This window comes from Marmota flaviventris, chromosome 6, assembly GCF_047511675.1.
Source record: "Marmota flaviventris isolate mMarFla1 chromosome 6, mMarFla1.hap1, whole genome shotgun sequence".
Lineage (NCBI taxonomy): Eukaryota > Metazoa > Chordata > Mammalia > Rodentia > Sciuridae > Marmota > Marmota flaviventris.
The window spans coordinates 109,720,519-109,733,059 of record NC_092503.1 but is presented as its reverse complement, the minus strand read 5'-3'; the positions used below and the strand labels follow the sequence as shown (position 1 = coordinate 109,733,059).

Genomic DNA, 12,541 nt, shown 5'->3' with positions numbered 1-12,541 from the left:
TAAAGTAAGACACAGCTGCAGTACCATCAGTGCTTAGTGGTTGTGTGGCCCAGGGCAAGTTACTTAACTCAAATTTTCTGAGTCTTAGATTTTCTTTTTTCTAGTATGAATCACAATAGTGTTTATTATTTTTTTTTTAATTTTTATTGTTGGTTGTTCAAAACATTACATAGTTCTTGATATATCATATTTCACACTTTGATTCAAGTGGGTTATGAACTCCCATTTTTACCCCGTATACAGATTGCAGAATCACATCGGTTACACATCCACTGATTTACATATTGCCATACTAGTGTGTGTGGTATTCTGCTGCCTTTCCTATCCTCTGCTATCCCCCCTCCCCTCCCCTCCAGATTTTCTTATCTGTAAAATTTAGGTGGGTAATAGCGTTTATTTAATGAGAATGTGAATTTGCAATAATGGAGAACTAAAACACTAACAAACTGCAAGTGGAAATTTTGTCACAAGTTTGCACAAGTCTGTATATCTTTGGAGTTGCCTAAATTGGATTAAACTTGGTTTGTTACTAGGGAGTCTCAAGAAGTAAGTTCACTTGAACAATGGTGGCTAAGTTTTTATATTTTGTAAGTTTTGAATATGTCTGAAGTTTGAGACATCGGTTGATTTTATATTTATATATAAAATATATAGATAAATTATATATATCACTATATCTACTGTATCTCTGAGTGATGCTTAAAGCTGATTTTGGTTATAAATGAATTTTACATCATGCACTTAATTGAACATTTCATGTAATTGTTTTGTATGCTGAAATGGTCATACTTGTAAATTTTAATTAATGTCTGATATATTTTATTATATCGATGTTCTATGATTGGTGGTAGAATAGATATTGAACTTGAATTTTAAATTAATGATTAATTTTGTGGACTGGGGATTAGATCCAAGAGCATTTTACCTCTGAGCTACATCCCTAGCCGTTTTGAAATTTTTAAAAAAATTTGAGACAGGGTTTTGCTAAGTTGCTGAGGCTGGCCTCAAACTTGAGATCCTCCTGCCTCAGCTTCCTGAGTTGATGGGTTAACAGACATGCACCATAGTGCCTGGCTTAAATTTAAATTAAAAAAGAAATTTTTATTACAGGGATTTAAAAACATACCTTAAAGTGGACTAGTTTAATGATTCCTCATGTATTACCTGGCTATAATCGTTATCAGAGTATAGCCACTTGTTTAAGTCTCCCATTCACTGTTATTTTGAAGCAAATTCCAGATCTTATAAAATAGAATTATGCATAAAATTTGTCAGCATTGATCTCTCTACACATTTATATATTACATATATTTCTATTCATCTGCTTTGGATTGAATTTTACCCTTATTGAGACCCTGTCTCAAAATAAAACATTTTTAAAAAGGACTGGGGAATATAGCTCAGTGGTAAAGCATCTGGGTTCAATCCCCAGTACCAAAGAGAAAGAAAGAAAGCCAGCTCACTGAGAAGATGGAGGACTCTTGTTCACATCCATTTTGCCAGAAGACTGATTAAGAAGCAGTTTATAGAGGTTGGTGACCAGTTGATGCACATCTGATCCTGATTGCCTTGTCATAAGATGCTTTTCAGCTCTGCAAATCTTAAGAACAGAGATCATTGTTTTCTCAGACTATAGTCTTGATACTGACTAGTTTGCCCATGTGAAGTTCCTGACATATTACAGGCTAGAGCAGGTAACTGCCCTGAGGCCCTTTTAATGATCATCAAATTCATGGTAATGAAAGAAACATACTTCACTTGAAAAAGGGTCAGGTGAGGTTAAGTAGGGAATTGGCATGAGATCTGGTCTCAGCTCAGCTTTACTAGCTCCAATACTATATTAGATGTTTTAAGAAGACTCTAAAGTATATCTGTAAGTACATGCAGGCTGATTGTCCTTTATCTGAAATGGCTTGGAACTGAAAGTGTTTTGGAGTTCAGATTTTGGAATATTTGTGTATATATAACAGGATATCTTGGGGAGAGGACCCAAGTCTGAACACAGAATTCATATATATTTCGTATATGTGTTATACACATAGGCTAAAAGTAACTTTATACAATATTTTAAATAATTTTATGTATTTTGACTGTGGCCTGTCAAATGAAGTTAGGTGGATCAAAATGTTTTGGATTTTGGAACATTTCAGATTTCAGATTAGAGGTGCTCAGCTCATTTTTGTACAAAGATTGAATAGCATTTTTGGAAAAATTTTGGTAAGGTCTGAGGTGTAATGGTCTAAGAAGCCTTCTCTTGGAGACCCTTTGACAAATCAGCTATTGGATGCAATACAACCTCCATAAACATATTGTTTTCTTCAGGATAACTCGTCCTTCAGTTGCTAATGCTTACCTTTTTAAAAAAAAGAACTTAAAAATATGACTTTTTTCCCTGATGATTCTTTGTATTGTAAACCATAAGGTTTTGTATGGGCAGAGGTGAAGATGACTTAAAGTTGCTCTGTCCTCTGTGTATTTCATGCTTCTAAAGTGTATTAAGCAGTCATAGATTGAGCATTTTACAAACCATGCCGATACCTTTCTTTACATTTTAATTATCAGGCAGCAGGTGTAAGATAACTAAAACCAAATATTAAAAGCTATCTTCCATTTCTTCTTTATATGTCTGACGACTGAACTTTATATAGTTTTTTAGCTAAATTAATTTTTTCCTGTGCTTAAGTTTACAATTGTATAAAGTTATTTCCATATTTGCTTGGAATTGTAGCACAATATAGTCGAGCCAAAAGACTTTTATGAAGTTTGAGCTAAATGTAATTGTTGGCAATAAATGGAAACTAATAACTTTGAAGTTTTAAAATCTCTGGTGGTTTGGGAGTAGTAAATGAATGACTTAACTGGATGAGGTGAGGTAATTCCCAGATACAGGGTACTAATAATACTAAATGTACCTTGATGACTAATTAAACAGTTTCTGAGCATAAGTATTAAGCTGCTACACCAAGTTGGAAATTGAATATCCATGGAGAGCAGTCAGTGTAAAGCTAATAGAATTATCTTAGCCAGTCATGTTAATTTGTATGACTAATTTTTAAAAAGCACTGTATTAATTTGAAATTCTATGCTCAAATTTTTTTTGGATGTGTATTTAAATCCACCTATAATTGGAATGTCTAATATGGGTATTTTTAGAACATGCTGAAGTGTATAGTACAGGGAACCTCGTGGAATTAATTGTTCATTCCTTGTTGGGAATGGGGACTTTTTAGTGGGTGCAGTTGAGAAAACAGCTCATGTCTAGCTCCTGGGATGACTGTCAGCATCAGTTCTTCATCCTAATTGCTTGTTAGAATCATTTGGGGACTTTAAAGACCAAAGGTCTGAGACTATTTAAATTGGAGTTTAGGGCTAGGACACTGGCACTGGCACTGGCATATTTTAAAAGCTCCACGGGTAATTTTAAGTTTAGTCTTGGTTGAAAGCCTCTGATTTAAAAAGACAGGCACCAGGAATATTTGAAGTGGGAGAAGACAAGTGCAAATTATTGTCTCCTCTCCTTGGTTGTGCTGTAAAATTTATGAGGGTGGAAATTTTGTCTTAAAAATCATTCTTGCTCCTTTTGCTCCTTTCTAAAGTTTAGGCTCAGAAACTACTACTTTGATTTTGGGGTTTGGGGAAGGGATTCTTATATTTTATATCCAGAAAAATTGATGATGAGTGCTGGGAGCCATTAGCCAAGTAGGTATGACAATTTCCTTGCCAGCGTACCCCATGTTGCTGACATGTTGCAGCGACATTGAATGTAGGTGACCTTGCTCAAGGACCAAGGCAGATTAGGGTGTTCCCGGTTTTAAGATAATCGTGTTTAGGGCGTTCCCAGTTTAGGTTCCAGGTTTAAGGTTTAAGATTATTCCTGCTGGGAATAGGGCGTATCCTGCTGCCTGAGTTCCTCTTGAGTTCTCACGGGATTCAGACAGTATATTTTGGAGATAGAAGCCCAGTGGAGGTGGATTTGGGCAGAAAACGTGGATTTCCCCAGAACGTGATTGTAGACGGCTGGTGTGAGTTCGGGTGTGCCCAGCCAGACTGTGGCAGATGAGGATTGTCTTTTCCATGGAGATAATATTTTTACTAATTGGGTGCTTTATTTTCATAATAGCCTTATTGATATATAAATCACATACCATACAGTTTAACTATTTCGAGTTTACAGTTTAGTGGTTTTTAGTATATACATAGTTGTACAACTGTCACTAGTCAATTCTAGAAGATTTTCATCACTTCAGAAAGAAATCCTGTACCTGTTGTTGGTCACTCCCTGTTTTTCCACAACTTGTCCATCCTTAGGAAACCATTAATCTATTTTCTAAATCTGTAGATTTGCCTATTCTGGACATTTCATATAAGTGTAATCATCTAATTGTCTTTCGTGGCTGGCTTTTTTCACTAAACATGATGTTTTCGAGGTTTATCCATCTTGCAGCGTGTATTAATACTTCATTTCTTCTTATGGTTGAATAATATTTCATTGTATAGCCAATGCCACATTTTGTTCATCCATTTATCAGTTGATAGATATTTGGGTTGTTTCTGCCTTTTGGCTACTATGAATAGTGTTGCTTATGAACAGTGGGGTTGAGGTTTTTGTGTGGACATGTTTTCAGTTCTCTTGGTGTACGTGGAGCAAAATTGCTGGGTCAGTGTACTTGGATACTTTCTTCACCTCATTTGAACTTTAGGGTTAGAAAATCTTCCTGTAGAGTTGACGAACACCTCAAGTTCCATGTTCTAATAATATCACTGTGTAGGACCGAGGTCTTGTATATGTTATTTGATCTGGCATTTCTCAAAAGGCAGACTTCCCACTTAAAAAGAAGGAATAGCTGTTGTCCTTGTTTTATTTCCAGGAGGGGTCCACAAAGTCTCTTATTAAAGTTGGAAGGAATTTAAAGAAGATTTTAAAATCTCCTCTGTAATCCCTTAGTCATTAGAGGAGAGCAAAATGGTTCAACTTAATAGTATCTGTAAAATAATAATTGTAATCAGAGTGAACATTTGTTGACTGCTCATTCCATACCAGATCGTGCGTGGCCAAGGGTTTTTATATATATTATTTGATTTAAACTTCATAATAACTTTTAGCAATGACTGCCATTTTACTACTGAGAGAGAAATGCATACACAGAGGTTAAATAACTTGCATCAGCTCAAAAAAGCTGGGTGGCCCTGCTGGGTAGGAAGAGTGCATCTTTTATCTGCTATACCATGCTGCCTACCTTCACCAGTATTTGATGACACTTCTAGAAGACATATTGGGCCATAGAACTTAACTTTGATTTATTATCTATTTGAGGACAATGGGTTCTTTATAAATGATATTAACAGTTTACATGGATTTACTTTTCAATTGAAGAAGAATGAAAACTTTTATAAAATGCTGAAGAAATAAGTGATTTTAAAGGAGGTTTATTCAATTTTAGATCCATCTCATGTTCCTAAGGCGTATGCCTCCTCCCCTATTTTACTTTGACTAAGGTAGAGATGGATAGGTATGAAGTGCTACTTTTCCAGAAATACAATACTTTGACTTTTTTTTTTTGCATATTCTGATCATAAGGCGCTGAGATTATACCTGTTTGTTTTGAAATCAGATGTTAGGCATTGAAGTGGATGTTTCAGAGTTGTTGTCATCGAAAATTAAGTGTTTATTCTGGTGATTTTTATTGTTTCTAACACTTACAAAATATCCTAGGTATGATTTTTATGTCAGCATTTTGCATTTGACAGTATTTTTCTCCATGGTGCCATTTCTGCATACCATGTTTTCCCACCCCACATTTAATATCTGAGAAAAAATAATATTTGGGGGCTGCGGCTGTACTCAGTGGTAGAGCGCTTGCCTAGCACGTACGAGGCGCTGGGTTTGATCCTCAGCACCACATAAAAATAAGTAAATAAAATAAATATATGTGTCTAACTACAACTAAAAAATAGTTTAAAGAAAAAGGAAGAATAATATTTGTATTATCACATTGTCTTCCTTGTCTTAAGGTGCTCTTAGATACATAATTTTGTACTACACATTGCAGAGTATCATTTGGGTATAGATTATCCTGAAACTACCTAGTTCTGGTTTCTTATAGAAATCACTTGATGGAATCAATTTCAGAGAGAGAGAGAGAGAAAGAGAGAAGGAGGTGGTGGTAGTGGTAGGGGAGAAGCTGACAGACCCAGAGAAATTAACACAGCTTTAGTAATTATTCCTAAGGCTTTGACCTCATAATTGCAGATCACTTTAAAATGTGAAGTGATAATATTGTGGGGATGTAGACTCTGTTCCTAGAGATGATATTGTGCTTATGGGATTTTGCATTATACCCCTGCTTCTTCTCATCCCTTTTCTGAGCTGGGGCTTTCTCTGCTGTCCTGTATCAGTATACATGCTCCAGAATTTTGTTGAAATGTTTCCTCTGTTAATTGTTGTCTCTTCTTTGTTCTTTTGTGAATTTTTATATTTTAATTTTTCCCTTAATTTAGAGTGATCTGAGAAGGTACCAACTTTGTTCCATGTACATATTTAATAGTAAAGCACTCATTTCTCTTAATTTTATTTTATCTTTTAACTTCTCAAATTAAAAATTGTGTCATTGATTTCCTTTTCCTTTTATGAATTTTATGCCAGAATTAGGATGTAGTAGTTTGAGGGGATTTTATATTTGGTTCTAACTGTGGTATATTAATTGGATGACATATTATCCACTTACTAAAAACAGACTGTACATATATAATACAGAAGTGCATTTTTTTTGGGTACAGGGATTGAACTCAGGGGCACTCGACCACTGAACCATATCCTCAGCCCTTTTTCATATTTTATTTAGAGACAGGGTCTCATTGAGTTGCTTAGGGCCTTGATAAGTTGCTGAGGCTGGCTTTAACTCACCATCCTCCTGTCTCAGCTTCCCGTGTCACTGGGATTACAGGCATGTGCCATCATGCCCAGCTTAGAAGTGCATTTTTGAGATATAAATGATGAACATGGGCTGCTTGCTGCCAGTCCAAAATCGATACAGAAACAAAACAATAGCAGAAGCCATTTTCAGAAATTAGATAGGAGTATTCCCATACTGTGAAAATCAAGCCTGCTTTGAGATGGGTGAAGTTGTTATAAAATATAGTAGATTGGGATGGACTTATGGCTCAGTGGTAGAGCGCTTGCCTAGCTTAGGTTCCATTCTCAGCACGGCATATAAATAAATGAATAAAATAAAGGTCCATCAACATCTAAATCAATATTAAAAAAAAAGATAATAGATTATTTAGGACTAACCTGGAAAACTCACCAGGTGCAAGATAAATTCTTCCTAATTCCGTGTTATAGTAGTTGAGATATAAGGAGCTCTAGTGTGTTTTGAGGCACATAGATGAATCAGTGGTACTATTTTGACTATTATTTAAATGTATGTCTATGTATCTCCCCCTTCCTCAGATAAACAGGGGTCACATGACGACGGAAGCTAAGAGAGCTGCAAAAATGGAAAAGAAGATGAAAATTTTGCTTGGAGGTTACCAGTCTCGTGCTATGGGGCTCATGAAACAGTTGAATGACTTGTGGGACCAAATTGAGCAGGCTCACTTAGAGTTACGCACTTTTGAAGAACTCAAAAAACATGAAGATTCTGCTATTCCCCGGAGGCTAGAGGTAATATTTCGTTTTGCCTCAAAACATTGCTTAGAAGGACAGTTGAAAAGAATTATCAGAGCTTTCCTTTTTCTTTCTCTTATGCAGGGTATCTGAAGTTGGTATTGTCAGCTCTTTTTCTTTCTTTCCTTTTTTTTTTTTTTAATTTATGTGTTCTCACATTTTTATTGGTACATTATAGTTGTACATAATGGTGGAGTTTGTTGTTAGATTTTCGTTCATGCACTCAAGATAACAATATAATTTGGCCAGATAACAATATAAAAAGGCAGGCCTTTTTCAAGAAGAGTCTCCCCTTTTTGATTTTTTATTTTAGACCTGCCTATGTGTAGATGGCTAGACCAGGAAAATGATGGCTCCAAGGACATTCTTATTTTTCTCTCTTATGTATTGACACTCTGTGAAATGGAAAAAACTCTTTTTTAGTGTTTTTATTGTTTATTATAATTGTATAGAATAGTGTGATTCATTGTGACACATTCATACATACATATAATTTGCTCAATACCACCGTCAGTGCTTCCCCTATCCCTCCTCTGATCCCCTTTCTTGATCTTACTGTTCTTCTTTCTATTTTCATGAGATCCCCTTTTTGTTCCTTTTTTCTCTTTAGCTTCTGCACACAAGAGAAAATATGGAATAACTGATTCTTGTGATTTGTCCCCCTACAGTTTAATTGCATCCCATTTGCCGCAGTCCCGGCTGCAGCAAAATAGCCTGGGGGGTTGACGAACAACTTGTGTAGATTGATACAGCAGGAGTGGAAGCCGTTTATTGCAGGACAGGGGCAGTATTTATACATTCCACACAGCTTATCTAATTAGCATAAACTAGATACATCAGTCAACCAATAAGGAATCTCCACACTTAATGGCTCAATGGCATTACTTCACAAACCACTCCCTCTGGCATTTTGCCAGGCGCCATCCAGACTTGTTTACAGACTCTAACATTTCTCTAGAAAAATGCCAGGCGCCATCCTGACTTGTTTACAGACTCTAACACCCATTTGCTCTATGAGGAGCAGCTAAAGCAGTGCCCTTTTGTTTTATAACTTGGGATGCTGGGAACCTAGCTAGTCATTCCAGAACATCAAATGGCCAGGTGTGGTTTAGATTTATCTCCTAAGTGTGCATGACAGTTCCTGCCCAGTTAAAAGGACAGTCAGGGCTTATTTTAGTGCATTTATGGTTATCGATAGGTCAGTACTGGTTTGTTTATTCCAGGTTGCAGATATTTTACAAGGTGGTAATCATAAAACCAAAGCAAAGTATGGCTGTAATACTGGTTTTACAGTGAAAGTATTTGCTCTGTTTGTTTCTCTTTGGGGAATGTGTGCCTCCCAGCTGTTGCTAAGATGACAAAGTAGCATCAGATATCTTTACTTTTCAGTGTACTTACACATAAAATAATTATTTAATGTTTTTATCTCTTCAAGTGCCTAAAAGAAGATGTGCAGCGACAACAGGACAGAGAGAAAGAGCTTCAGCATAGATATGCTGATTTACTGCTGGAGAAGGAGACTTTACAGTCAAAATTCTGAAGCACAGTTTATATTCTGTCACAGGACAAATTAATTGCTGGTTTTCATACTCTGCAAAGCTGAAACTGATGTTTATCTTCATTGACAAATTTACCCACCATCTGTGGTTTTTTGGTTGTTTATTTTAAATGATATCGATCTTACATTCTATGTTAAAGACTTTTAATGCACCAGGACGGATAAGGGTTTAAATTATTAAGATGATCATTCTTTTATCAGTGTCATGTTTGCAAGAATTTTTAGTTTTGGCCTTTTAATTTAAAAAGCCTGACTCTAAATTGCTGCCTGTGAGTAAACCCTTGAATAAAAATAAAATATAAAAAATTGAGAATGTAGCCTTTTGTTTGAAGTAATTAGAGTTACCACAAATCAGCAACTTTGTACTCTGTGTCACGTTTAATGAGTAAGTCATAGGTAACCAGAATGACAATCCAGTGTCTTCAATCCTCAAGAGGCAACCCTATATAGAGCATAGAGTGGTCATTTCTCTACACTGACTAGATTAAATTCTTAATACCTCAGAATTTTTTTTTTCAGTGTCACTTTAGGGAAGGCCTCTTTGTCAGCTACTTAGACAGTGTATGGATTATAACTTGAAAGATTTAATTTTCCTTGACCTGTTATTTTCTTGTAATTATGTTTTTGACAAAGGCCATCTTAAAAGTTGATTTCAACAAGGCCATCATATTTTATTAAAGCTCTGTATTTGGCTTAACAGGTCAATTACACAGCTATAGAATTTGGGGAATAGAATAAGAGATGAAAACATTAAATAATTATTTCATGTGCAAGCACTAGGAAGATCTAATTTTATAACAATTCATATAAAATTATTTAGTACAGTATTAGTTGCTTACAAGCTCAGTATAGGCCAGATTATGTGTTGGACTCAGAAAAAAGTTTGCTCAATCTTAGAAATTAGGGACTAGAAGGAGGAAGGAGGCACTCATTTATTCATCCATTCATTCACTCACTCATTCACCAGCTGTGTATTGTGCTAGAGTCTTGGAGATAGAACAAAGATTAAAGTAGTCTTGGTTCTGGTTTTGTGGCCCTTACAGTCTGTTGAGAATGACAGACAATTTGAAATTCATATTTTTTGGGGTGACTCTTTATGTGTCAGTGATTTGAGTATTGGAGATGAGCAGTTTTTAAAACAAAGTTCTTCTCTCAGTGACATTAGTTGGGAAGGAATACTAAACATGTTCAGATCATGAATTTTAGATTTTATGGAGGAAATTTTAGATTTTATGGGGAAAATTAAAATAGGATGATATTATCAAAGCGATCTCATGAAAAATCTAACATTTCCGATAACGTGGGATTGCCACTTTAGAAAGAGCTGTCCTCATGAGATTCAGAGAAAGCACATCCTAGGGGCGTTAGTATGGTATGATTGAATAGGCCCACATGTATAAGGACATGGTAAGAAATTGGGTCTTAAGTACAAAGGGAAGTTATGAGAACATTCTAAAGAAAGGAATGACAGATCAGATTTTTTTTAGAAACATTACTTCTGGCCATATTACATAATGTCTCACTTAGTTGAAGATAGGGAAGCCAGTTAATTAAGGAGTCCTACTCAGTAAACTAGACAAATAGTAATAGGGTCTCAAACCGGTTGAGGCTGGGTGGAGTGGGGTAGGAGGATGGAGCTAGGTGGAGAGATTTGCCAGGTAATACTTCTGTAGTCTTAGAGCATAAATTGATATTTTCCTGGTATCTAGTCACTTAGTTCTACTTTTTCTAGAAATTTTTCCTGGTTTTTCTAGGAAATAATATCCTTTATGGATAATGATAATATTTCTTTAATGCATTTATTTCATTTTCATTGCATGTTTTGTTGGCTGATATGTTTAGAACAATGTTAAATGATGATGTTGGTGGATGTTCTTGTTTTGTTTCTGGTTTTAATGGGAATATCCATAGTGTTTTAAGTTGGCCTTTTGAGTTAGATGTTCTTTATATAGAAAGGTAGTATCTCTGTTTTTAACTCTTAAAGATTTTGAATTAGAAATCACTCTTGAATCTCATCAAATAGACTTTGGGGGCATTTATTTAAGATGATCATATAGTTTTTGTCATTTTGGTATGTTGATGACTTATATCTCTCTACTCCTAGAATCAGTTAGATTCATTTTTAAAGATTGTTTTTAAGCAGTTCATTGTTTATTTGCATTTGTGTAGACTTGAATTATAAAGGTTTGAAATAGCTGATCTAATTAAAGACTCACTTTGTTTTCAAAATTTGAAATAATACACATACTAAGAGCACCCCCCCACCCCAAAATCACCAAATTGCAAAATTTCGAAATGGGCAGTCTCATGTTATAAGCTACTTATGCTTTTGTCATATGCAGTGTCCCTTTCTCTGGTAAATAGACACACTATCATCCTTTGTTAGTGTTCCGGAATGCCCAGGGTTCTTTACTAGCACCATGCTGACAGTCTACTGACTGTTGTAACCTTCATGTTGGTCATGTTTTCTCTTGGGCACTCATTAAGTGTTAGTGTTAAACTAGTGTTGAAAACATGTTCAAGTCTCAGTAACTCTGGGACCAAATTTAAATCTGATTGAGATTTAAACCACCACCATGAGTAAGGGTCCTCTTTGAAAAATTAGAACTAATGCCAGCAAAACAAAGACTAATATCAAAGAAAAACTATCGTACAGTGATAGCTGAAGTATGCCATCTAACCATGCATCCTCCCTGGGAATGCATTTCTCTTAAAATGTGACTGTCCTGTTGGTCTTTTAGAATTTGACTGACTTATCTATTATTTAGGGAAGTTTACATGTTTATATAGGTGAAATAGGTGTTTTGGGCTATTGGACAAATAATGACATTGGGATTTTGCTAGCTCTGCAAAGTAAATAGGAGGGTTGTATGTATTTTTCTGTGCATTAAGCAGTTACAGCTGGGAGTGACTTGATCCAAGAAAGATTCAAAGAGTGTGCTTGTGAAATTTGAGTTCAGAGCCCTGTTTGGAAATGATTTCTCAATAATTGTCAGTTTCATGATTACTAGTATGCTACCCATTTTTAAGTTTAAGCAACTTTATAAAATTTTAAATTTTGTTTTAAATTGTATTTCTCCTTTTGTTATTTGCTAAATTTTAGTAATTTGTACTCTTCCAGAATTTTTTTTTGTTTTTAAAAAATGATTTAAAATAAGAGTTTTAATAGAAATCTCTTTTCAATTAATTATACTACTTTTAAGAAATTTGCTTTCTCTTAGTTCTGCCACTTTTTTACTTCATTAGTCTTGTTAAAGATATGCCTTTTCCCTTCAGAAAACTAATGTTTTATCAGTGTGATTTTGATATAAAATACA

The 12,541-nt window shown here is 35.1% G+C and overlaps 1 protein-coding gene across 1 annotated transcript in view; it reads left to right on the top strand.

Annotated features, from left to right (window-relative positions):
• Cdc5l (cell division cycle 5 like) overlaps window positions 1-9,537 on the top strand; it is a 47,663-nt gene extending 38,126 nt beyond the window's left edge. The window contains exons 15-16 of the mRNA XM_027950465.2: window positions 7,451-7,663; window positions 9,102-9,537. Coding sequence (XP_027806266.1) covers window positions 7,451-7,663; window positions 9,102-9,206 — 318 coding nt within the window. The 3' untranslated portion in view covers window positions 9,207-9,537. The remainder of the gene's footprint in view (window positions 1-7,450; window positions 7,664-9,101) is intronic.
• The last annotated feature ends 3,004 nt before the right edge of the window (window positions 9,538-12,541 follow it).